This window comes from Fukomys damarensis, unplaced genomic scaffold (genome assembly GCF_012274545.1).
Source record: "Fukomys damarensis isolate Sample0158 unplaced genomic scaffold, DMR_v1.0_HiC HiC_scaffold_30, whole genome shotgun sequence".
NCBI lineage: Eukaryota > Metazoa > Chordata > Mammalia > Rodentia > Bathyergidae > Fukomys > Fukomys damarensis.
This window is the reverse complement of record NW_022900942.1, coordinates 35,092,271-35,119,963: the sequence shown is the minus strand read 5'-3', so window position 1 is coordinate 35,119,963 and position 27,693 is coordinate 35,092,271. Positions and strand designations below refer to the sequence as shown.

The 27,693-nt window shown below is 44.9% G+C and overlaps 1 protein-coding gene across 2 annotated transcripts in view; it reads right to left on the bottom strand.

Annotated features, from left to right (window-relative positions):
* Myo5b (myosin VB) overlaps positions 1-27,693 on the bottom strand; it is a 270,247-nt gene that overhangs the window by 45,617 nt on the left and 196,937 nt on the right. For both annotated transcript variants that reach the window (XM_033757427.1, XM_010621696.1), the window contains exons 20-27: positions 26,403-26,559; positions 24,741-24,980; positions 17,345-17,551; positions 10,170-10,254; positions 8,920-9,053; positions 7,548-7,667; positions 5,283-5,423; positions 2,062-2,127 (exon numbers count right to left, since the gene is read on the bottom strand). In XM_033757427.1, coding sequence (XP_033613318.1) covers positions 2,062-2,127; positions 5,283-5,423; positions 7,548-7,667; positions 8,920-9,053; positions 10,170-10,254; positions 17,345-17,551; positions 24,741-24,980; positions 26,403-26,559 — 1,150 coding nt within the window. The remainder of the gene's footprint in view (positions 1-2,061; positions 2,128-5,282; positions 5,424-7,547; positions 7,668-8,919; positions 9,054-10,169; positions 10,255-17,344; positions 17,552-24,740; positions 24,981-26,402; positions 26,560-27,693) is intronic.

Here is a 27,693-nt window from a genome sequence, read left to right as displayed (position 1 = left end):
ACACCAAAAGCACAGACAAAAAAAAAAAAAAAAGTACTTCAGCAGGGAAAAGTACATGAAAACATATTATTAATAGGGGGGATGTGGTGGTATATATTTGTAATCCCAGGTACTTTGAAGGCTGAGACAGGAGGATCACAAGTTAGAGACCACCCTTGTTGATTTAGGGAGATCCTGTCTCAAAATAAAAAACAATGAAAGCTGAGGTTGTAGCTTAGTGCTGCAGCACTTGCCTAGCATGCATGAGGCCCTAGATTCAATTCCCAGTACAACACCCATCTCAGACATTATCAACAGAGTAAAAAGGCAGCCCAAAGAATGAGAGAAAATATTTACTGTAGCTCAGAGGTAGAGTACTTGCCTAACATGCATGATGCCCTGGGTTCAATCCCCAGCAGAGCAAAAATAAAAAAAAATTGATAAAGGATTAATATCCAAAAAATAGAGAATTCCTAAAACCCAACAACAACAGATTAAAAAATGTACAGCTGGGGATTTAGTTCGGTGGTTCCAGCGCCTGCCTCGCAAGCACAAGGACCTGAGTTCAATCCCTGGTACCAAAAAAAAAAAAAAAAAAAAAAATGTACGAAGAACTTGAGTAGACATTTCTCTAAAGAAGAGTATATGAATGGCCAATAAGTGCATAAAAAGATGCTCAAAATTACTAATCTTTAGAGAAACTAATAAATTAAGATACTTCCTTATATCCACTAAGATAGCTCTTATCAAAAAACAAAACAAAACAAAGTTTAAGGATGAGGAGAAATTGGAAGCTTTGTCACTGTTGGTAGAAATATAAAATAGTACAGCCACTATGGAAAACAGTATAGTAGTTCCTCAAAAAATTAAAAATAGAATTACCATATGATCCACTAAGTCTCCTTCTGGGTTTATACTACAAACAATTTAAGGCAGGGTCTTGATGAGATACATGTACTCCCATGTTCACTGAGGGAATAGCTAAAATGTAGACCAAACCAAATTCCACCAATGGATGAATGTAAAAGCAAAATGTAGTATATATAGATAGAATTATTCCCTAAGAGGGAAGGAAATTCTGACATGCTATAATGTCGATGAACTTCAAAGATATTAGGCAAAAGGAAACAAGCTCACCATAAAAAGAAAAGTATTGCATGATTCAGCTTGTATGAGGGGCTCATCAAGGGCTTGGGAGGAGGAGGAGGAGGAATGGGGAATTGTTTAGGTGGACAGTTTTGGTTTTGCAAAATGAAAAGAACTAGAGATGGATAGTGGTAAGGTGTGTGCATAATATTGTGAATGTATTTAATACTCTGAAGTGTATGCTTAAAAATAGGGTGATAAATTTTATGTTATGTATATTTTATATCACAATACACATTTTTTTTGGCGTGGGGAAAGCCATGGGAATGATTTTTCTGGGCAAGGCACCTGTTAACAGAATTATCTGTAGTCCTACAAGTGACTAGCAGATTGGATAAGCTGCCACATTACCAAGTTGTTAGGAATGGGAGTAGAGGATGGGACTGGTCTGACACCCCTTTTCTGTACACTCTCTCCTACCATGGAGCTCATTCATCCTTACACCTGAGGTCTCCACCAATCCACCATGCTATCTCCAGCCAGGCTGACACCTGATGCACAGGGGAGATCCCTCTGCCTACACCTGCCTCTGCAAGTCTGGAATTTTTCTCAAAGCACAATTTTATTTCAGTGCCCACACTTTCTTTTCTTTCTTTTTTCCTTTTTTCTTTCCTTCCTTCCTTCCTTCCTTCCTTGTACTGGGGGTTGAACTCGGGCCCTTGCGCTTGCAACCTACCCTTTATTTCAGCTGAAGCTGTGTCAGGTAGGTAAGGCATGTATGACCATTCCTTCGGGGTAAACACAAATTTTCTTCCATTTCAAAGACACTAAAGTCTTAGTGACACAAGTTTTAGTGGAATAGTAGCGAAGACATAAAGCATGGAAAGAAGTTATTTATGTTTCTACTTATTACCCACAGCAGGCTGGAGTTTAGGATCTAGTTTTCTGATGCCCAGCTTTGTCATCTGTCCTCTAATGGCATACACAAAGCCTTACCTTAAGACTGTTGTAGGCAAGATCTGAATCCTGGTCCAATTCTATGTCATTCCTAGGTTGTTCCATCTACACAGGTGAAGAGACAGAAAAGTAAGCATAGGCTACTGGGCACATATTTCACAGATATTTCTGACAATCATCAAACATGCTCATTCTGCTTTTGCATAAACATTTGTTACCCTCAACCTCCACAAGTGCATTTCTGTCCCTCTTTCCAAACATAGCTCAATACTCAGGCTACCATGAAGTCCTCCTAAACAGCATCTTCCTGCCCCCATTTTATTCATACGGTACCCATGGGTGCTTACAGGCTGAGTTGGTATAACATTGTGCTACGGTTGAATTTTGGCCCCCCAAGATATTCTGAAGCCTTGATCTCCCCAACCCATGAATGTGATTTTATGTGGAAATGGGGTCTTTGCAGATGCAGTCAGGTCAAGTGATTAGTATGGGCTCTAATCCCATAGGTAACCTCATGAGAAAAGACATATCCACAGGAAAGAAGGGCATGTAAAGGCAGAGGCAGGAATTTGAGTCACACAGGTGCAAGTCAAAGAACACCAGGGACTGCCAACAACACCGGAAGCCAGAAGAAAGGCATGGGACAAACTCTACCCCCCCAAGCTTTCAGAGCTGGCTTTGTCAACATGTTGATTTCTGGCTTCTAGAACTATGAGACAATAAACCTTTGCTGTTTTAAGCTATCAATCTGTGGTCCTTTCTGTCAGCAGGCACACACAGTAAAACTTAAGTATCTGTTAATGAGGTTAATGAGCTGCGCTTAACTTTGGGAGGGGGTTGTCCCTGCGTATTCTGCTTCCCAGATAAACTTGAAGCACCTTGCATAGCAGCAGCCTCCTCCTTGCACGATACATGCTCAAGACACATAGCCTGACTTCAGAACTCCAAAGCTCACAACTATAGAGGGTAATGGTCAGAATAATAGCCCATTAGAACTCAGCTGAGCCAAACATTCCTATAATTACCTTGTAGCTATTAGATTTGAATTGTCCCAGGCAAAGGGGAACAGGAAGACCTTTTTATAAGTGACTAACTGCTTGGGGTGGGTTCAAGTAGTCTTCAAGATATTCCTGAAGAAGATGGGTCTTTAGAGCTAAAAACTGACACAGCTTACAACCTCAAGAGGCCATCATCATCTGTGAATGGATAAGGGGTGCTCCAGGCTTAGAGACAGCAAAGGATATCCCATAGCCCCTTCCAAATGAAGGGTGCCTATCTTTACTGCACTATTCCTAGCCCTGAGCCTAGGAAAAACTCCACCAAGATTGCAGCCTTTACCTTGCTGCTCATCACCCATGGTACAGGTGATATGACCATCCAGGGTCAGCACTCTTTCTGCTGCCTGTTCTTATGCTCTGTGTAACACAGATTTACCACATGATCACATGTAATGCCATGTACGTACATTAGGTTTTCAGAAAAGAGGGATCAGCTACTCAAACTCAAGGGGCTGTGCACTAAGATGGGTTTGCAGTCATGTTTTCCACTTTGCAGCCCTCATGGCTAAAGTGACTTTGCTAGCCCAGAGAAAGGAAGCTGGGTGGATGGAAGGTAAAAAACTGACAGCTGCTTTGTCACAGAGGTCCCACTCACCCAGGGGCTCAGTTATTTCCCGACTGATGGTACATTCCACAGACTTCCCTGCCATTCCTCACTCAGTGCATGGCCTCTTTCTAAAGGTGGGACCTAGGGCCGTACTGCTTCAGAATAAAGACCCAGGTAGCTTAGCAGCCTTCTTGGGGCCAAGGGCACATCCAGGAACTTGAGCCTTTGTAGCTTAGTCTCAGAGGTGTATAGGATTCCATGCTCTTCACTGTCTAACTCCTGTCCTTCTTAGTAAGCAGTTCGAAACAAGCACATGCCCCTGAAGGAAATCTCAACACATGGTGGAGCTAGGGTCCTAGTCTACTGTTTGAAAGGTTGTTCAGTGACTATGCTTTGAGGAAAGAGATACTCTTTTTCCTTTGGTCTCAAGAAACACACAACTTCTGCTGCCATGATTCCAAAATTATGTGGCATTTCTGTAATGGGGAACAAACCCAGAGAATGAATCTTTAGGTGCAGAAGGTGGGCTAGGAACTTTTATGTCAGACATTATCTGATGGCATCTCTGTAGCTTTTTACATGCTGAGAATCCCTGACTTATTATAGTTGACAGACAGGTCTTTCAACTTTATGATGGTAGAAAAGCAACACACGTTCAGCAGAAACTGTACTTCAATTTAAACTTTGATCTTTCCCCAAGTGAGCAGTATGCTGTACAGTTCTCCTTGGTGGCGCCGGACATAAGCAGTAAGCCACAGCTCCCAGTCAGCTCCAACATCACAAGGGTAAACCACCAAGATTCCACAGTGTGCCTTGTTGCTAAGCTAGGATGTTCAGAAAGTGAGATTCATTAAATTCATTTTGCACTTACGGTGTTTTTAACTTATGATGGGTTTATCAGGACATAACCCCACTGTAGGTCCAGAAGAACCTGTACAGCACTTGATTTATACTTGCCTGCCAGGCTGGCTTCCTTTATAATTGAAAGAGTCATTTATAGACCTAATCCATTCACTCCCCATTCTGAATCTAATCCACTTGAGAGATTTAAATCCATCAACAAGATTTACCTCCCCACTTACCACTCAGAAAAAAAAAATACTCACAAGACTTGATAGCAGTACGGGTCAGACTATGCACAGCATTTGATTGGAAAGGGAAGATGAGTATTGCAAAAGTAGACTACTCAAAGAGTCAGGAATAGATAGGCTAAGGATTTGAGGAGGGTTTCAAATCCCACAAGTCATGATTTAGATGCGAGAACAGACCAAAAGCCTTTGTCAAACCCATTATGAAGTTAGCTGATATGACTTAGGTCAGAAATGCCAAGGGAATAAAAAGTGGTTCTTACTACTTATTACCACTCATTGAGGGGTTCTTATCTACTATATTCAATGAGATCTCTATTGCTATAGCAAGAGACACCCTTGTGGCTTTGCAGTGCAAAAACTTCTTCGCCATTGAGGGCACTGGGGAGCGTGTTCCTGTTCGTCTGGGGCAGGACACTCACCAATTCAGTGTGACTCCAACACAGATGGAAGGCACTCTGAAACCTAGCACCAGCATGATCCCAGGGGTTACACGAGCCCTGGCGGCCATGGGCTGGATTGTTGTCTCACCGTGGCACCATAAGGGTGCCTAGCCCCATCACGCACCTGGCCTTTTTTGCTCTCTTGCTGTTCTCTCTTTTCCAGCTGTACCTGCAGCTTCTTCCTCTCCTGTTCAAGCTCCCGCACTCTCTTCTGTAGCTTCAGGAAGACTGTCATATCCATGGCTGCCTTGTCCACACCAATCTCCTGCAAAGGAAGAGAAAAACAGGGAAAAGAGGTGGCCATAGCACAAACACCTGGGGGAGCACACAGCACCTCGCTGTCTACCTCCACATCAGCCATCTGTCTCCTCACTCCTCCCAAACATCAATCTGTACCTCAATACAAAGCTACTGCCAAACAACTAGCTTTTCTCACATTAGAGCTGTGACTCAGGCTCATCTTCTACCTGATAACATCTGAGTTGTAGCCATCCCTGCTATGTGGGCCACTTAAAATGACCAATAATGCATTCTAAGGACAAATGGATACAGACATAGCTATTTTTTCTGGAAGCTAAGAGTTCACATCTGGCAGATGGCCCTGTACCTTAGAAATTGTAAAACTCAGGATGAAACTCTTCCTGATGAAGAATCGAGGTAGTTACTAATTACTGTAAGTGTGCTGTCAACCACCACTCGACATAGAGCACATTTATCGATCTTAAAGCATCAATTTCCCTGTAGGTTTTTTCCCCTTTAGAGTCATGCTTGAATTTGCTCTCCAGGGTTCTGCAGTGTGTTGAGTATGTGCACACATAATTTGCTTGTGAAAGGGTAATGTGTACAAATATACCAACATAGACTGCTTTTAAGTACACATGTGACAATATGTGGTCCTACTGGCATTTAATGAGTACTTCATGCTTCACTGGCACTGGATCAGTCTCAGCTTCCTTGAAGAACACAGACCTGGAGATAGGAGTGCTTGTATCTGTATGGAATGAGGCAGGCACACAGACACTGGCAGTGTACCTGACTTTATGCTGAATGAAGCCTCCGGGGACCCAACTTAGGAGACTGCAAGAGCAAAGTTGGAGGCCTTAAGCCACCATTTACTGAAGACTCATTCAGCACACAGCAAGCAGCAAGCCTAACAGAACAGCAAGAAGACCTTTTGTCCCAAGGATCACCCCCTAACCCATCATTGTCTCTGTCATCTTTTATCTTTCTGCAGTTATACCACACGTTTCTTCTGTTAACTGCTTACTTATGGGAGAAGTTCAAGCCTGGCTGGGCCAGGTGTACTGTACCTGAGCAAGCTCAAAGACCACGCTAAGGCTGAGCAAGCTCGCCCAAGTTTGTAGACGCTGGGTCTAACAGGCTACACCTCCACCCCTAGTCCGCGATTCCTTTGCCTTGCCCAAGAAAAATCACCCCACCACATGTCTAGCCAATAAGATAAATGCTCCTCCCATGCTCCTCCCCCATGGTTGTCCACACGTAAGCTGTATAAGCCTGTGCATTTCCTAAATAAAGTGGAAGCTTTCCAGGAACCTCCCCTGATTCTGCCTGGTGATTCCATGCCTTACCCTCCCAGTCCAAGCTCCCAAACTGAATTCCGCAGATAAAGACACTTACTGATTATCAAACAAGCTCCGAGAGAGCAGGGACTTCTCTAACTTGGTCACCACTGTTTCTCAGCATCTCCTAGCAGTGCCTGGCACAAAGACAGGCTCAAAACACACTGTTATCATAACTGTCTCTCTTCTATATCTGTTGCCAGCTACTTTATAAGGTGTGATTATCTTCTTTTCAAATGCCAAAGGAAAAACTGTGTGTCTGAACATCCATGACAAAACTGTGCACAGACCATTACACCTGCTGTATGGTACAAGATGCTATGAGGCTATTTCTAGTAGACAAAGTTACTGGCACCCAGCATATATCCATTCCAAGCATCTACTGCTTGTTCTCTGAGTTTTACCTAACGTCTCAGTATTTTCCGGTGTACTTACTGATATTACTTTATGTCCTGTGATACTAGATAGGGCCGATAAATTTAATTTATTTTAATGATTTAGCTGTTTCTTTGTTTCTTTCCAGCCATTTTACTCTTCTGCTTCACTTTCCCAGCTTAATAAAAGGCATCAGGGATCCGCCTTCTTCCTTCTTTCCAGACAATGGGTAAAGGGACAGTAAGCAACACAGAACACATAAGCTCCACTGTGCAGTCCACAAGCCCATGGCAGTCCAGAGATCCTGCTCTCCAGGATCAGCTGCTGGGCTCTCTGGTCACCATCAGCAGAAGGGTACACCTCTGTGAGCAGCTCCACACGAGCCAGAAAACACCCTCTGGGGTGGGACAGCCGTCAAGAGCTGGCTGACTTACCTCCACCTGTTGGAGGGTGTCCTCAGTGTCTCCGACCTCAGAGGTAGAGATGGAGGGGTAATTGGAGTCAGATTCTAAGCTACTTTGGTTGGATGGGTTCCGCCTGTGGCCTGGGGTTTGCTGTTCAAGAAGAAAAATGGGACAATGAGTTAATGTTAATAAAAGCTTCTCAGAGAGCAGCAGGTCCAAGAGTCAGACCCCTGCCTCATGTTTCAATAAGAACAGGTATCACTCTTGGAATGTGGGTTAAGCAGAGCTATTATTACCAAACAATCCACCCACAGTTCTAACCACATCTGACCAGAAACATGACAATTCGAAGAGCACACAGCTCTGAGAAAAGAACCAAGTTTCCTTGTCTCTTAATGGCATGCAAACCTATGACACTTCACTTATTTCTCTGCAGGGTCCTGGGGAACAACACCTCAGAACTGGTCTTGCCTTCAAAGTATGTAGAGTGGACAATTTAGTGAGACCCTGTCATAATTTTTAAAAATGTCAGGGCTGTAATTCAGTGCAAATGCCAGGGGGTCAGCCCCCGGTATGTGAGGAAGGGAAGAGACACAAAGACTGACCGGTACCTACCTTCCTCTTCCTTGAAAGGAATGCTGTAAAGCTGCTACAGATGGCCCCTCCCTTCAACTACACTCCATCAATTTTGTTATGAAAGTTGTAGCAGATTAGAAATAGAGCTTACCATTTATACTGTTCATTTAAAAATATCTTGTTTTTATCTATTTTTGGCATCTGATTTGGCTTTCAGGGTGAAAAGTGAGCCAGAAAATTTTTAGATTTCTATATGAGATCCTATCAGCTTCTTTTCCTTATTTTAACGCAATTAACTTCTTCCATTTTGTTTGAACACATATGTCTAAAGGAAATGCTTATATGGGCTAAAGGAGGATGATACCTCCTGAAATATCATGAGAACACTGCATATATTCTGTGTTTCATCATAGCTTAGGACCTGCAGTCAGGCCCTATGGGTGGCTGTCTACACAACCCAGTGCAGCTGAGACTAAACCCCGGCCCTGTTACTGTTTCAACATAGCAATCTTCCCAGAACGGTAAACAGAAGTGGTGACACACACTGCTACTGGACAGCCTCATAAACTCCTAGCCTAGCCAAGATATTTACAAGACCCCAATTTTGGAAAAGGAGCATCCTTAGGAAGGACCCACCCTGTCCAGGTGCTGTCTCACGATCCCATCCCTTGGGAAGGACAAGAATAGATGCTGTGTCTCGTGTGCACACTCACAGACCCTGAGGCAGGCCACAGTGCGGTGGGTGCAGGCAAGAGCCATAAAGCTAGTACGAGAAGGGGGCCTACTCCGTGTGGCAGCAGAACTGCCCCGCCCTTTAGGTGGTCACCTCGTCCCGCAGGTTGTCGTATCTCTGCTCCAACCGGGAGTATTCCTTCACAAGGTTCTGGTACCGGGAACGCTCCTCCTCCAGCTCTTTCTTCATTAAAAGGTTTTCCTTCATAGAGTTCTGGGCAAACTCGTCTGGAAGGGAGGCACATGGAGCTGAAGGTTCACCATCTTAACCGATTCCGCAGTCCACACCCATGCACTGATGCACACTTTCTGATTACACTCTTCTAAAAGGCTGCCTACGACAAGCTCCTCACAGAGGCAGGCACTGGGTGAGTATCTACGATCGTCTCCTACCACAGAGCCAGGGACTCGTTACTCTGGTCTAAGTCACAAGAACTCTCAGTTAACGTGCCTGCCTCTCTTCCAACTACTGCCATGGTGACTGCTGGTAGCATTCCTGACAGAGCCAAGGTTTCATTCTGCAATTTCTCCCTATTCCTGACCTCTCAAGTTCTTGGAGTGCAGGGAGATTAAAGAAGGTGAAGCCAATTTAGGTTGGGGTGGGGGAGAATGAGCAGATGACTAACATGGTTAGGCTTTTCCTCTGTTTGTAGTAATGGGAAGGAAAAGCTACAAGAGAAATTTAAAACAGCTTAACATTAAGACTTTATGGCAGGTGGGACTGCGAGGCCATGTGGTTTAGCTATCTTGTGACGTGGGTAAGAAATCTGAGGATGGAAGAGGTCTCATCACACCGAACTGGGGCACCTACCACCCCTCTACAGCCAAAGGGCAAAGGAAGACAGATGGCAGTCCAAGAGTCAGTGGGTGAGTGAGAGAGGCTGACAAAGGGCCCAATCTAAGATCCTTTCCTCAGCAAACATTAACAGGTAACTGGGTAGAAGAAACAGGTACTGTGGATGCTGAACATAAAATATCACCCTAAGCACTCTCCCTGCACATCCTGCTCACTCTACATATAAGTGAGGTCTGTTCTTCCTGTCCATTTTGCAGATGAAGAAACTGAGCACCTGCTGAAGGCCACATGGTAGCACATGGCAGAGTCAGGCTTGACTGCAGATCTCCCACAGGTCTTGTGCATGTGTATTATATGATGTGTTAAGCATATGGCTGCCCTCATCCACCTCAAACCAAATAACACAGCGGGATTTAAAAATCAGCACCTTTTTTTTTTCTATCTCTGTTACAGGCCTTCCCTACTGCAGCATCTAGGAGTCTTTAGGGGGAGAAGCAGCCAAGAAAAGGGATTAAGATCCAAAAAAAACTTGGGGCTTTGGAACTTACCTTTCAACTGGCACAGGATCTGATTGTTAAGCTGTTCTTTCTCATCTTTCAAGAGAGCATTTTCTTGCTCTAGGTCTGTAACTCGCTGAAAGAAAGCAAAGGGAAAAATGTTTCCCCAAGATGCTAGGCAAAGGAGAAGTTCTTTTTATGCCACTTGAATTTTGACTGGTTATGTATAAATTCTCTCTATTTCACAAAATTGAGGTCAACAAAGCTACTTTTATTCTGAAGAAAAAAAATGTATCCTAAAGGGAAAATCCCATTATAAGACAGGCAAGCTCACACTGCTTCTAGTCATCTAGTTCCCATAAAAACCTCATGGATGTCTACATTCAGTTCACATGCCTTGTCGCGAGGCTAACAGACAACACAGACTTTCACATTATTGTGTTTATTTGCTGGTCTTACTAATTTTTGAGCTCTCAAATGTGAGTCTTCAAAAGCTGGAAGGTCACAACGAACAAATTAACTCTGATCTTCCTTCCACCTGTTCTTCCCTATCTCACTGAACCAGCACAGCCGAGATTCTGGGAAAGGGAAGCAGATTTATCATTGATATTCAAATATCCAATCCCAGCGCTTCTTACGCTACTGCTAAAGAAACATGAGGCAAATATTACTGAAAAAAAAAAAAAAAAAGCAAACCAAAAAGAAAGGAAATACTAATTAAAGTCTGGTCTGTTCAAAGAGGAAGAAAAGTTAAAATAGTGTAAGGTAAGTGTCTAAAAATTACAAACTTTAAATTTATAATTGGAGCAAATATTTCTATAAGATTTTTTTTTGTATTTTTGGTTTTTTTTCCTGTACCAGGGATTGAACTCAGGACCTTACACTTGCAAGGCAGGTGGTGGAACCACTGAGCTAAATACCCAGCCCCGTATAGATTTTTTAAAAAGTAATTCAGACGTGTGTTCTGAGAAGGATGAGAGAGGGTGTAGTTCTACTGCAGTTGGCCCACCTTTCTGCTCAGAACCCATGGAGATCCATACTGCAGGAGGCTAATCAGTAATTTTCCTCAATAAAATCACACAATCGCCTTTGTGACACTAAGAAGGAAATAACTGGGAAAGAATGGGGGAGGTGTGCCGATGTCCCTTCATTGAGGCACCTAGCCCAAGCTTGTACCTCCCCCAGGAGTGGCTGAAGAATCACACATCACCACTCAGTAAGCTCATGTTGTAAGTGCAGTACGAGACAGAGATCATAAGCTTCACAGGCACGCAGATCCCACCAGGCTCCATAAACTTCAGTTTCCCCCTATAAAACTAATACCCTCCTCATAGGGTTGTTTCAGCATTAAATGAAATGATGTACGTGAAGCACCAAACAGCAGGGTCTGCATGTAGCAGCTGATCGATACATGTAGACTGTTCTGTAGCATGAACTTTACTAGGCACTAAACGGAAACATCTGTAAAATCATTCCATCATTCACCAAAATTTTAAGGCAGAATATCTGTTCTTTACATATTCTAAAAAAAGAAGAGGAGCACTTCTCAATTTATTTTATGAGGACATTATTACTGATACTAAAATTAGATAAAGGTATCACAATAAAGAAAACTATAGGCAATATTTTTTATGAATACAATAAAAAATCTTCAATTAATATAGCAAATGTCTATGATAAAAATGCCCAACAAATTAAACATGGAACAGAAATGAATTTCTGCAATTTGATGAAGGGCATTTTCAAAACTCTACAGGCTCAGGTTCTACCCTTTCTGGTGAAAGACTGAATGCTCTCTTCCTAAGTTCAGGAAGAAGACGAAGAGTCTGCTCTGCCACTTCTATAGTATTCAGTATTGTAATGGAGGTTTCAGCCAGGGGAATCAGGCAAGAAAAATAAAGGCAGCTACACCGGAAAGTAACAAGCATTCGATACTGGGCTGGGTTCTGAGGATGTGACAGCTGGCAATGTGGTCCCTTAGTTCAATCAGCAGCCTTAGATCAGCAACCTATGATCTAAAATCTGAGCCAATGCTTCAATGTGGGGAAGCCACGACTAACAACACATATGCCACCAATGCCTTCTATTGTTTTCAAGCCTCTTTTCTTCTCTCCTTCTTTCTCCAAGGCTTTGATTCACAAGTGCAGGCCCAAGGGTGAACTTGGCTTTGTTATTCTAAGCCATACACCAAAAGGGTCATCGGGGGGATTTGTTTCTCTTGCTCACCGCAACAATTCTGGAAGTAGGTCCATTTTGCCGTCAGTGAGCCAGAGGCAGAAATATTCTCACACTCAGCTCCACATGCCAGGGAGGCCAGAGAAAGCTTCTCTGGTCACCTTGCTTTAGGCACAGGCCAGCTAGCATATGGAGTTTGTCGACAGTAGGGATAAACTTCTGCAGCAAAATGGTTCCCTTTTGCAACACATAAGGGTGCAGTGAGAGACTTTAACAATACAGAAAAGGCAGATGGCATCCCAAGAGCATGATAAGCGACATCTTTGCATTAAACATCATTCAACAGCTCCTTTTTTTATGGGCTAGGGGAGAAAGGAAGAAGTCTTAATTCTTTCAGGAAATATTATTTGGAATGTTTCTAACTTTCACAAGGGTATATCGGACAGCTTATCAGAACCAACACTGGGGCAGGGATCCTATAAGTATTAGGCTAACACAGCCCCTATGAAGTCAAATGAAACAAATGCCCAACCACCTGCTAAAGAACTGCATTTGCTACTGCAGCTTTGTGGATATACAGTTAGCTGAGGGCTTTCTACTTTTACTTTTTCAAGTTGGATATTTGTACTGTCAAAAGAACTAACTGCAAGGTTACCTGCAGAAAAATCATTGAAAAACTGGTTGGATGATGCCTATCAGGAAAGATTTACCTGTCATTTGCCCTTAATGCTGTGCACCTACCAGGTAGTAGAAATTTGCATGGCTCTTGGTAGAAATAATACTTCTAATTCTACAAAGTCCTGGGAAAGGTTATTTGCCAATTTTCTTGCAGTAAAGCAAACAAACATGAATATTTTATGTAAGTGGAATGTTTTTTGCCAATGGAATGTGTGTAAGAACAGAGAAGCAGAAAATGAAGAGTGGACAGAAAGTGCAGAGAGGATGGCGCAGAAAGAAAATGTGAGCTGACCTGTGATATACGGCTGTTAGACACCTATACAAATTACAGAAAGAAAATCAAGGGTGGGTGCTCTCTTGCTGCTCCAAGGAAAGGAGGTATCTGGCCTATCAGAACAACCCTGGAGGGGAGGCATGGAAGATTCTGAGGCCCTCGCCTAGCACCATGGGCATCAGGAGGGATTCAAAACAGTGTAAGGTAGAGCTCATGACCACAGTGAAGTTGCAGTTTAGGTGAGAAAATGAAAAAAATATTTACTGAGCTCTTACTATATGCATGTCCCAGATACTGTTATAATTTAAAAAATATCTTTAGGGTAGGTACCATTATTGTTTGTTTTGAAGAAAACTAAGGCAGAAGTAAGTTAGAGATCTTGCCAAATGTTACAATGCCAAGAAGAGGCTCTGAACCACTATGCCAACCTGTCTCCTGACAATTTAGAAGACAGACTTAGGAAGAACAGCTATGAATGCACAGGTCTTGCATTACTGATTCCAAGACCTTCATTCTGGAACTATCCAAGGTAATCAGTCAATGATTGGTGATTCTGTGACTGAAGGCATGATACAATGCACAACTCAACCCCACCAGCCTGAATGCTAGCCTGGCGTCTGCTAGGCATCCCTCAGACATGCCAAAGACCCCTTTCAGAGCCAGGGAGCTCTTTGTAGGCCATTCTTCCTTACCCAGGACATCTGTACACCAAGCTATACCTCACTTTGGTCACCAAAGTACCTTCAGAACAGATTCGGGATAATGAGCTATTATTCCCCTATGCCAAGTACAGCTCTGGAAGCCACCTGCCTTTCATCAGAGACACCAAGCAGTTTGACCATAGCTGTGCAAAAGCAATCAGCACAGGGATAAATGAAGGTTTACAAATGAAAAGGCAGGACATTAAGAGCCTAGATGTGGACTACTCTGCAGAGAGGCTAATGTAAAGGATTTCTTTAGTAGAAGAGAATGTGGCTGTGGTATGACAAGGACTATACTGGGCTCTCTGGACACAGAGATGAATTCCTGGCCCCTGTGGGCAAGCCCAGGTGGTGGCTTGCTGGTTAAAGTCATTGGGAGTGGGGGCCTAACATGTTCCAAGATGCCAGTTCCAAAACATTTGCTGCTTCTGCTGACAAATATCAAACCTATTAATTAAACATCTACCAGCAGTCGGCTCCCTCACTCTGCTTTGCTGGTTTCATCAATCTCACTCATTGTAAAACAGGACCCTGGACAGGTCTAGCAGGAAGGCAACTGTCTGATTATTTAGCATCTGTTAAGATTGGACACAGTGCTTTTGCTGAATATTAAACCCTGACTAGGCACAGAGACTAAGACAAAAAAAGAAAATCCATTGTTATGGTTTAGATTTAAAACGATCCTCAAAAGTCTCATGTATTCAGAGGTGGGGCTTTGGAAGGGTGACTGGATAATGAGGTGCTAAACTGATGACTTCATAGCTGGATGTGATGTTAGGAGGTATGGCCTGGTCAAAAGAGGTGGGTCACTGAGGATGTAACACATCCTCAGTAATTCTTGTCCTCAGCTCTTCCTCTCTGTCTACTGCCTGACTGCCATGAGGTAAGCAATTCTCCTCCTCTGTCAAGTCATTCTAGTACACTGCTTCTGCCTTGGAGCCAGACAACCATGGACTGAACCCAATGGAACTGTGAGCCAAATAAACCTCTCCTCCTATAAATTGTGGGTCTCAAGTATTTTATCCCAGCAATGGAAAAGTGACTGAAACCCTTGGCCAAAACCCCTAATTCCCCCAAACACTAGAATAAAAAGGTTTTGCTGACACTAGAAAAGGAAGAACATTTGCTTAAATTTTTTTTTTTCTTGTAAAGAGTAACCTCTCACTTAATGGACCATTTTATGCTGGTGCTTTTGAGTATTACTAACTTGGGTTTATTTCTTTTTGGATTCAGAGAAGGGGTCTCTGCTTTCTTTCTTGTCCTATTGTTCCACTTCTTGCAGTGCCCTTGATTTTTTTTTGTTGTTGTTGCCAGTTTCAGGGTCTAATTTTTTTTAGTATCTTGGCCAACATAATCCCAGGAAACAATTGTAATTTTGAGGCCAGTTTGGGCAACTTAGTGAGAACCTGTCTCAAAATTTTAAAGAGGGTGGGGGCGCTAGAGATGTAGCTCAGTGGTTGCGCACTTGCCTAACATGCACAAGGCCCTGGGTTCAGTCCTCAGTATAGTGGTTCCTCAGTTCAGGAGTGCTTCTGTTAGCAAATAATTTGGTTTTCAAAAACAAAATTTTGTGTGACAAAATTTTGCTTCTCTTCACAAACTCATTGGGTGGATATTTTAAACATGCTCTGAGTCCCCAAGTCACAAAGTTTAGCAGGCAGCACAGAAGAGAAATTGGGAGAGGGTGGGTGATGAGTGCCTACCTGTGGGGGTGGAGTTAGGAAAGAACCTGGTTTTATGGCTTAGCTGGGTGAACTCAGCACCCAGATGTCTAATCTGACTGTACATGCAAAGAGCAATCAGTCGTTTTATCTTTTCTCCCAGGGCCACCAATCTCAAGTTTTCATTTCTTGATCTCTTCATCTGCCTTTGGACTCAACCTTGGTTTTTATTTACAGAAATTTCACCGTCCATCCATTTGCTCCAAGGATCAGTAACATGAGAGTGAAATTCCACAGTGTGTGGGGCACAGGCATGTGGTTACAGGTGTGTCCTAGCACCACATGCTGAATCCCGAAGAATGAAATCCAATTCACTCATGAGGGGGAGAAGACTTTGTGATGTGTCAAAGCAACACATGAGGGAGGTGGCCTTGTGCTGCCTGAAGTCCCAAGTGGGTCCCATTTCCGACCCGGGGATTTAGAAGGCAAGGGCTGTGAATGCTAAAAGTTGTGCCTGTGGTGGGAAAATGATGTAGGCAAGCCCCATATGAGCTGGCTCAGAAGGCTTTCATCTACCATAGATTTCTGTGTGGTTCTCAGCTGTAAGAGCAGAGGCCAGAAGGGAGCAGGGCAGTAGAAGATTAAAGGACCACAGAGAACGGTGGAGGGTTCTCTATTCCTCCCAGAAGCCAAACTCAATCTCGTGGTGTCAGCAAGTATGGGTCTAGTGTATGCACTGCTGAAGAGAGTACAGCCAGTACGGATCTAGAAGGGGCCTTAGAGAAGATATGAACCGATTTTCACACACACACGTGCACATGTGTAAGGGAACTAAGGTCAAAGAGATTTCCTGCACATGTTTAACAATGGAAGAGCAGGAATGAAGGTTAGTATTCCGGCATCTATCCTGGGACCTTTTCTGTGCCAGCACTCAGTCTATCCTAACTTTGAAGGTGCTCTTCCAACATTGTGAACACTGACTCCCTCCCTCCCTAGATATCCAACTCATTATGACTTCCCAGTGATGACAGGTAGCAAGCACATGGGTAATGTGCTATTTTCCCTGTGGTATGTTGGTCACCGTAGAAACAGCGAGAGAATGATAGCATCCTGGGTCCACAGAAGGCACTGCAGTGGCACTGTGAGTCTTTCCTGGATGGAACAGTTATTTTGGAAATGAAGAGGAGATTCTTTGTGATCTGATGTTTGGGGGAGTGGGGACAACCCCAGGAAGTTCCATTTCACAGAGTAGGGGAAAGCCTATGGAGCACAACAACCACAGTGTTCGAATTATGTTGGAACTATCAGTATAAATATGGGTAAACTCTCAAGCCACCATGATTTATTGATAGGTAGTGACATTCAGGGGCTGCTGCTAAGTCCTAGAACAGTCACCACCTGTGTTACAGCTCTCTTGACATCAAGGATATGGGACACAGAGCTGAACCAGGGACTGACCCTGGGCTATAAGAAAGATGTGCAAAGGCAGACACTATCATCTCCAAGGGATGTCACAGGGTCTAGCCAATGGCAGCAGTTTAATCAAGACTTGCTTAATGAGTGGATGCATGCTATGTGTCCTGTCTAGAAGTGTGACCACTTTCTGCCTATGCACAGAAGAACAGTCGGTCTGTCAGCATAAGCCCCAGTAAAGTCAGGAGATCTCCCAGCCTAAAGAAGAAATAGTCTCCAAGAGTGCTCTGTTGCCAGTCTACCTGGCCCTCTCTTCACTCATACCTTTCTCAGCTCATCCTTCTCCTTGCTGTGGGCATCCTCCAGGACCTCACGCTCCGAGTGGGCCCTCTGTAGCTCGGTGTGCAGGCTCTGCACCTCTTTCTGCAGCTGCTGGTAATGTGCCAGCTCCCTCTCCAGCTTCTCCATCTCAGTGGCGTGAGTGATGGTGACGGCAGACAACTGCTCCAACAGGGTCTTATGCTCTTTGTTCTGCAGAGAACATCGGCAAGCAGTTAGAGGGGAAGAGGAGGTGGAAAGAAATGATTAGTTACCAAGCAAGGAAGAGGTGTAAAGGCCATCAGAAAAAGACTTCCAAGGTGGAATGAAATTTCACAATCATAACATGCCTGAGAGCTCTCCTGCTACTTCCCTAACAAAGCTTCATTGTGAACTAGGAAAAAAGAGGAGCTCACAAAGTAGCAATCCTAACATTAAATAGTCCAAGGGCTTTAGTGAGCGCTCACACAGCTGGCTAACGGCAGTTCTGTGTTGGACTCGAAGAACCTCTACCTGGTTTGGAAGTTTCAGAAACAATGTAGCTAGCTCCCTGGATTTGAAGTCTTGGATTTTTAGGAATCCCTGCCCTTTTACACTGAGCCCTCCTGCCTTGGAGTTGCTAGCACAAAAAGCTGCAACCTAATTGCTGGATCTGAGACAAAGGACCCCTTCAGTATCCCCTCTTCCAAGATGGCCCCCTACAGAGGGCCAAGAGCCCCCACTCAGATCTTTCTTGACACCTGTCAGCCTCGCTTATCCCACGCAACTCTGACTCAGGAGATGGAGTCTGGCACGGTCTGCCTCCACCATGACCCTGCAGACTGGATGCCCAATCACCAGCATCCTCTTGCAATCTTCCCATATAGCTAGGGGCCTGAAAACCCAGGGCTGGGGCTTAACACAGTGTAAATGATGGGCAGAAATCAGGCTGTCAGAGTTGAGGAAGCATTGGTCAAAAATGGTTAGAAGGGAAAGCAGAGAGGAGGAAGGAGGGATCTCCAAATAAGCAGGGGAACTGAATGGTCATTAATTATTCTTCATTGCTGCGCTGTGCAGGAGCTCCAAGTAAAATAGAGATATTGGCTAAAATATCAATAAGCTAGGGCATCAGAAAACAATGATTAACTCATGTCAGAAATTAGTCTTCAGGGAAAGCAATGAGGAGCAGTGAAAGAAACACAGTTGGAGCCCATAAAACACCACAAACAACATAACCTACACGTAAGCATGCTAGCAGCACTTTTTCTGCATGAATATAGCAGGACAAGATTTACCCACCCTTTGTGGAACCCTGTAGGGCAGTGATGGCAAAAATTATAGAGCTTTTAATGACACCAGCCTGCTGTGGCATGTGTGCCATAGGTTCACCATCACTGCTCTAGAGTAAAGCCTATTCCCACACCTTGTCTGGCTGTTGGCCTCACCCTAAAGAATCACAGAGAAGAAATCCAATTAAGTAGCATTTATTCAGAAAGACCAATACGTTTCTCAACAGCCTATCTGGGTCTCCTCTGGAGGCTGAGTCCAGAGGGGAGGGCATGCTGGCCTGGCCACCCTCTCTCTCTCTCTCTCTCTCTCTCTCTCTCATCTCTGCTCTGGACTGGAGCTCAGGTTCACCCCAGTTGTTGCCTCCTGTGGCACAGCCTAGGTTGGATCACTAAGGTGGAAAGGAAGAATGAGTTGGGGTCCCCAGGTGGAGCCGGGTGGAGAGTGGAGAAGACATACATGGTAGTGATGGCAGGAGAACACAGGCATATACACTGCTAAGGGCAAATACGACAACTTGGGACCTCGATGCAAAGTATGCATGTGTGCACCCCAGCTTTCCAGATCCTGACATTGCCAGAGGCCAGGGAGTTCAGAGCAGCTGAAGCTGGGCAGACCCATGCTGGAAGCCCAGCTCTGCCCTTGATTCTCTGTGCATGTCTGACCTAGTTACCAACTTCCTCATGTGATAGGAACTCCCATCTATGAGAGGTGTTATCAAGCTGTACAGGATGAAGTGCTTAGGTGGGTGCCGGGCATACACTAAGTGCTCTACAAACATGTGATCCTTGCTGTCCGGAGTTCTCCAGGGAGGGCCATGGAGAGCTGCCTGGGGTGTGGATGAGAAAGTCTCACAGCCAAGCCTGGGGAGCTCCTCCTTTCCCAGGGAAACATAAACCTCAAGGGCTCTCTGAGGCTATATGCATTGTGTTCTGAATGTATGATTTCAAAAAAGAAGCCCCCAGGAGGGCTCAGCTGGATCTTCACTCAGCCTCATGCCTGAAAGTTGCACAGTTGTGCAGCTGAGCCTGGCACAGGGTGTGACACAGGCTACTAACCTCCATCACAGAATGCTGGAGACCCTTCCTGAAATGGTGGGCTAAGCTTGCCAGAGCTGCCCTAGTCAGGGCCAGGTGGAGGCTTGGCTAGCCCTTCCCTCTGCACCAGTGAAAGCCTTTTCCTGACAACAGTGGCCTAGTCTGCCCTGGGCAGGGGCCTGGAGAGTTCTCAACAGGCCCTTACTCTCTCTCCTTGGACAAGAGGATGATTGCTGTACTCCTTTGGCTAAAGCAGACAGATCTGTCCTTAACGGACAATAAGGAACCTGTATGAGAAGATAACTTGGGCCTCTGCTGTTTGTTATTCTTCTACAAAGCTCATTTATTTTTTTCTCTCAAAGCTTCAGTCAGGCAAGGTCTTTTGTATACTTGAAATGTTTCCCCAGTATAAAGGATAAGTCATTTACCTGTTACCCAGTCAGTGACTCTAAACCTCTGCTGGCCTGTGGGGCATCTCTGTATAACCAGAAAAAGTACCACCTTTGAGGGGATGAACCCCAGAGTCTACCCTGTAGGTGGACACAGCTCCGAGGATGCAGTTTGGAAGAAAGGATTTTCCTTGTTCAGGATAGCACTGCCCCATGGCAGGGTCACATATATGGGTGCTCTAATGAATCAAAATATTGACTAAATACATTTACTGAGTGTCTAGGTACTATATATGGAGTTATATTGGTTTGCTTAATTAAGTACATAGAATGATAGTGATTTAAAAGCTATAAACTGAATCTGCATATTTGTTGGCGTTTGGGGATAAAAGATATTTAAATATAGCCTTATATTCACAAGGGTCTAAGAAACTTGATTCCCCTTCTTAAGAAGTCCTAAGTTCAAACTGGCCAAGTTACTATATGCATGTGCTTGAATAATGCCAGACTGGCAGAGTTGAGTTCATAGTCTCGATTGATTTTGGCTGAAGAATATCACACCAGAGGCTAACACTAGGGACATAAGAGCTGCTCCTAAGAACTGCCAATGCATTTGTTGCTGAGAGCTATGGAGAAGGATGTGGCTCATGACACCACAGAGCATGAAAACTCACATTAAGTATCACCTCAGCACCAGGGACAGCTCCAGTCATTGCAATCACCTCCTTCCTGATTTGTGAATCTTTTCCTTTTGCTGTTTGAGATCTTGGTGTCAAATGTGTCTCTCTCCTCTCCACTTGGGAGTATTGGCCTTAAATCATGAATTTGGGGTGCTCACCTTAACCTGGTCTTATCTTTCAATTTCCTCCCTTGTTCATTTCTTGGCAGTAGGGATACTTGTACAGGACTCCCACTTCCTGTAAATGAGACAGAACCCAGGCCACTGTCCAATGCGAATTTTGTCCACTGCCCCATGCCATTCTGACGAGTACCATGGGAAAGCCTTGCCTCTGGTGACTCTGGCACATGCATGAGTCACTAAGAATCTTATGTGTCAACAGAGTAGCTGCCTGAATTATCTCCAGGGATTACAGAGAAGAAATCCATTCATTTTAAAGAGCTGGCCCATCTTCTAAGAAATACAACAAAACAAGCAGCTTTAATATTTTCACAATGGGGCCATACAGTGGACCCATGACTTACAAACTCAACTGGTTCCTGAGGGCTGGTTGTAAGTCAAGTTGGTTGCAAGTCAATACAGCCAAGATCTGGATGTTTACCTGGGTACACGCTATAGATAGTAAGAGGCAGATGAATCTTCCATTAACCTAATTAACCCAAGTTGTTCATATGTCAGGCCAGTCATAACTTTTTTTTTGTTTTTGTTTTTTTTTGAGACAAGGTCTCACTATATAGTTGCCCAGGCTGGTCTTGAATTCACAGTGATCCTCCTACCTCAGCCTCCCCAGTGCTGGGATTACAGGCATGCGCCATGACACCCGGTTAGGCCAGTCATAACTTGAGGATCCACTGTAATTCATGTCTCACTGCCAGGCAGTTTGAACCACCAGTCGTACCTGTACATGTGCATGACTGAACCACCAGTCCTGTGCATGACTGTACCACTTCTATCACTAGTGATACAAGCTACCTCATGCGACAGTTGTGCCTGTATCACTGGCAGTTAAGCCAGGAGAAATGTATTAAACACCTGCTGGTGAAGAGTATGCTGACTCCTCATCTTCCAACAGGTTGTCAAGTACATTCTCAGACAATGGGTCACAATCTCCATTGTAAATGCCTGCCAGCCCCAAGGACAATGCTGCCTGTAGGAGAATGGACCCAAAAAACCAAGGTTAGAATCTCCTCTGGACTGAGCTGTTCTCTTCACACGTCTCAAGAGGCTCCCAATGGGTAGAGACTTAACAATTTAAAGGGTAAAGGTGAAACCATCCTGTCAAATTTTAATCCCAGCCACCTACTTACTAGCAGTGTGGCCTGAAGCAGATTACTTGCTGTCTTTGTGCCTCAGTGTCATCTTTAAAATGGGTATAAAGTTAGTATTTACCTCATGGGGATTTGGTGAGGATTTAGTGAGCCAGTGTGGGAGAATGGTACCTGGCACATGGTCAGGCAACATAGGAAGGGTGTGAGAGAGCAAGATCTAAAATCTGCCTCTCCTGACTTCCTGCTGTATCCATGGCACCCTGCTCAACATGGCAACGTCTGCCACTGTACACAGATGTTTCCCAAGCAGGGAGCTTAAAGCAAAAAGCTTTTTAAAAATAGGCTTTTTGAATCTGCTTCTTTTTGATGTTCAAGCACATGGATCACAGAATACCAGATTTATTTTTATCCTCTGGAGTCAACTTCAGAAACCAGCAAGGCCAGTGTAAAGCACTATCTGGAAACCCAGGGCTGTGGTGGGCACACAGGCTCCTGACGGGGGCAGCAGTCAATGCTTCTTGTCCTTCTAAATGCACTTTGCCTAGAAGGTTAACTGGTAAATGTGACTTTGCAATGCCTTTTCTGCTCAGTCATCAACAGTCATAATCAACAGTAAAAACTTTGGTACTCTCTGTGTTGAAATTTTTCAAACAGCCAGTGCCAGAAACCAGATCTTTTCCTTGTCCCCGAGTGGGTCCCTGCCTCTCTGACCTGGTGTCACTACAGGCCAACCAGAGGCAGTTGCCAAGTATCCCCAACCAGCCCCTGCACTTTCTGTCTGGATTCCCTACTACGGAGCCCAGCATAACAAGGCTCCCTGGAGAGTTCACCAAGGAACACACCCAGGTGATGGCCGTCTCAGCTTGGTCTCGTACAAAGGCAGGCAGCAGGGACTGCCATCTGGGCACTGCTTTGGAGCTCCTATCTGGGACAGCTGGTTTACATGTAAAATGGCTCAGTTGTGTTACTATCCTATTGGGCTCATGAAGAGCTTTTAAAATGCCCAGTGTAGGTTAGGTACGGTAAAACCAAGTGACACTCAGAGCCATGCCTGGAATCCGTTCTCTCTCTCCTTTCCTTTTTTGGGAGGTATCTGAAACTCTACAGAGAACCACAGGGGCCTGGCCCTGTGGTCACCTTAACACCCTGCATGAACCAGGTGACAGCGAGTTTCCTTTCAACACTCGGAGCCCAGCTCAGTAGTTGGCCACATGCAGGATAGGACTGGCACTTAGGCAATGCTTGGGATTAACAAGTGAGCACTGTTCTTCTTATGGCTATAGGATCAGACCTGGGTGGAATCTAGGTTCTAGCACTTTCTAATTCTGCGGCCTTGGCAAGGTACTTGATGTCCCTGATCCACAACTTTTTCACCTACAAATAATCCTACAAAATCACGTGAGAATCACTTGAGAGTGAAAATAAGGCACGTCACAGGGCTTGGCACATGGGGGTGTTCAGAAGGAGAATCCATGCTACTGGCCCCAATGTACTAGGCTTCCTCCCCATATTTTAGCACCCAGTGCATGCCACTGACATCTCCTAGTCCAAACCTAACAGAGAATTGAAAACAACCAGGCACCCAACAAAGACCTTCTGAGGGGAAGGACTGGCCACTTGAGCCACCAGGGAGTAGGTGTATAGATGAGTGTGTGAGCATGTGTGAGTCTCATTCCAACCTGGATTCCACCTCAGGACTGTCTGATCCCAGAGAAGGAGCCAAGTGCTCTGTGCTTGCCTTGAATTCCTTGTACTACCTTCCACAGCAACCTGCCTCACAGAAACTTAATCAGTGGCTCCTTGCTTATTTGATTGCCTGACCTGGGAAGGTGGTCAGGCAGGCAGAGGAAAAAGTTAAAACATCCCAATAGTGGTGACCATTTCTTGAGTTGTATATCAGGCCACGGCAGTTTTTCACCTGTAAGAAGGCAGGGTGCCACCATGTACCCCATGCGGGCTACACATACAGATGAAGCGTCAGCAGAGCAGTGCAGCACGGTGACCCTGTGAAGCACTTGTTATCGCTGCTGCTCTTCAGGGGCATTGGAATAGGGCATGGGACTAGGACTTGGGGCTCATCTGTCAGTTTCCAGGTTAATGGTAAAAGACAGGTTAATGGCTCAAAAGACAAAATTGAATTTTTGTTTTTTTGTTGTTGTTGTTGTTCCAGGACCTGATCGAACTCAGGTCCTTGTACTTATAAGACAGGCAGTGAAAGCACTGAGCTAAATCCCTGGCCCTCACAATCTATTATCTTACAGTTCTAGAGGTCAGAAGTCTAAAAGGGGTCATGGTACTGTGATCCTTCAGGACATTCAAGGGACAAATCCATTTCATTGCCCTTTCTACATTCCAGATTCTACCTATAATTCTTGGCTTGTGGGCCAGTATCACTCCCATCTCTGATTCCGTCTGCATCTCTCTTCCCTGAAACTTACCTGCCAGTACCCTCTTATGAGGACACATATGATTACACTGGGTCCACCTATGTAATCCTAGCTCATCCTTCCATCTCAAGAGCCTAAACTTAATTCACATTTGCAAAGCCTTTTTTGCCCTGTGAGATAGCATATTCACAAAGCCCAGGGCCTAGTACGTGGACATCTCAGTGTGTCATTGCTCTGCCTTCCCCAGTCAGTAACAGTTCTTGCTGAGTGGGTGATACCCTGAGGACTTCTATGCTCCCTTAGGTATCTAGCATGTGCAGCTTCCCTCAAATAGTCCTGGGGCCCCAACAATGGGTAGGGAGTTCCCAGCAATGACCTGGTCGTCAATCTTGCGCTGCAGCTGGACCACTTTGTTCTCCATGCCCACATTGAGGCGTTTCAGGTGCTCTGCTGAGCGAGCCTCTATCTTGAGGGCTTTCAGCTCTTGCTTGGCTTTCAGCCTGCGGAAGGCACACTGGATGACAATGGCTGCATCCCGCAGCCGCCAGAAACACCTGCGTGCCATCCAACCCCGGGCGTGCTTCTGGATGATGGTGGCCTTGTGCTCCATGAGGACCTGGCAGGGGACAAGCACACACACTCTGTGGGTCTGCACTGTAGGAGAGGAGCAAGGGAGCTTATGTGACCATATTGGGGAGAGAGACAGATCAGCCTCAGTTGTAGGAGACAGATGTGTCACATAACATGGAAGACTCTGATGGTTGTTTTACAAACAAGCTTTAGCTAGGTTCTAAAGCCCAAGTAATCACAGAGAATCAGCTGTCAAACTCTTGCTTTTACCTTTGTTTTATTGGCCAGGGAACCACGTTATAGTCCAGTCTAAAAACCTCAGAGTTGTAAAGACCTGCTGATTATCTAATTCATCTCTCCCCATCTGATAGATGCAGGTCCCAACTCAGGGTGAAGGAGTTAGAAGATAAAGCAATGTACTTTAGTCAGAGCTGCCAACTGCATAATGGCTTATAATGTCTTGAGTTTGTTTTTCTGTCAAGTTAAAAACCATTCAGGAAATGAAAGCATCAATGTTTCTGCCTTAATACCCTGTAAAATAAATGTTCATAGGATGAATAAATAAGCAAAAATGTTGAGAGATTAATACGCCCAAAGCCACAGCTTCGTGACAGAGCTGGGAGTCATACCTAGCACTTACTCTTTGTAATGCTGCCCTCCGCTGGTTGCCTCCAAAATGTCACCTGCCCCTTTCAGGGGGGCACCACGTGGGGTAACACCAATCTCAAGCAATTCAGAGAGCCTTGTCTCACAGGCCCAGGACTCTCCATGTATTCTTTTGGGTATGTGCCACCCACCCTGATGCTTTACCACACATATTTTCTCATCATGAATTTATGGCCTTATTTTTATTATTTAGAAAACAACACATTTCTTATAGAAGAGACAGATGTTCATTTTAGGAAAACAAACATTTTACACACTTCCTCCAAGTCATCATTCACACGAGCATTATGCTTCAGTTGCACAGTGTCACTTGGTTGGCCAAATGTGTCCTGATCTATGATTACCTAACTACAGACTTCAGCCTCCCTGGAATCATGCAAAGAACAATGGCCTAGAAGGATGAGGTCAGCATTCTTTTCCCGGCCTCTCCCGAGTGGACTTTAGGCTCCTAACCTGGCCCAGAAGAGTACAGCAGCTACTAACACTTAGTACTACTTCCTGCTCTCAAATGTGAATGAGCCCAAGTCAGAATAGCAGGGTCCACTGCTAGCTGATATGTGACTCAGTTTCTCGGGCAGCTCAGGTGTCAAGGGGTATAAAGATATGTACCCTTCCTTCTTTTTTTGGTACCAGTGATCAAATATTCCCTTTTTTCTTAATGGAACCTTTAAAAAGATTTGGTGAGAGCAGAGATGTGAAAATATTTAGAAAAAAGTCAGGAACATCTAACAAATGCTCATCTCATTACTGCTGCTTTAGCTGTGAATCTGTAGCATGCAAGTCCCCCAGGGTGACTACTTACCTGGCGGTAGATTCTGCGTACAAACATGGCCCTAGCAAAGGCCTGGATGATGACAGCAGCCCTGTGGACCCTCTGGTAGGCCCGTTGGGCCCTCAACATGCGGTACTGTTTCTGGAACACCACGGCCGCACGTGTCCTTCGCAGGTGCTCAGCCAGTCTGGGGGTAGAAGATTGCAGGTGGAATCGGTGCAAGAGCACAGAGGACCCTGAGAACCCCGACACGAGCCCCTCTTTGTATTCCTACACAGACACCAAAGGCCAACACTCACCATTCTTCCCAAATGCAACCACGATGATTCTCACTCAAGTTCAGAACAGCGGAGTCAGCTTTCTCCTTGTGGCCTGAAGTCTTAGCACTGGCCCAGCCCCAGGTTGGGCTTGACACCCTCTTCGATCCTGACCCAAACGTTCCCTGTGCCTGCACCCTCAGCACTTCTCATCCTTCTGTATTTACATTTCTGTGTGTCCGTCTGTGCCTAGCGAGGCTCGAAGATATCCAGAGCCACGTCTTGATCACTCTGAACTCCTGCATCTCGCTCAGGTTCTTGAACAGCGGGTGCTGGACAAATACAGGCTGAATGATAAAAACTTTCTCTGGTCCCTAGCAATTCCCTTTTCTCATCTCACAACTTTCTGCCCATCATGCCCTGCATGTGGATCTCTTTCTTTGCTCTCATTTCTGCACTCCCTATCTCACCTCCCCAGTAAGATGAAGAGCCAGTTTGACACTTTCTACTCTTCTTAAAAGTCTTGTTTGGTGCTGGGTCACGGCAAGTACTCAAGAGGCTTAGAATGCTAAATGCTGGAAAGGACCTTGGAAATCATTTAGTAGGGCCCGGAAGAGGAGATGATATACCCAGACCACGCCATACATCCTTATGGGAATGTGTAATTCTCTGGTCCAGCTCCTTGCAAGTGTTCTCCCCCTACTTGGGCCTTGCCTATCCCTGGATCACATGTCCCTGCAGGGAAATGAAGGCCAGCTCTATTAGGTCCTCACCACCGAAGAGCCCAAGACAGAGTCCTGCACATACGGGCCTCAGTGATGATTTAATAGGGGGCATGGACTGCGGAGAAACACTTACACATTAACACTACTGTCCTCTCATTTCTACAGCTTGCGCTCCAGAGCTCCTTTCAACAGTTCAGAGGTGATTAGTGGCATTTACCCTCTCTGGACATGCTTGGATAAGCAGCTTATGGTGAGCATGAGAGGACTCAAGCACTCAAGCAAGGAGGAGTAGTCTCCTACCTTTATCCACTTTTTTTTTTTTTTTTTTTTTTTTTTTTT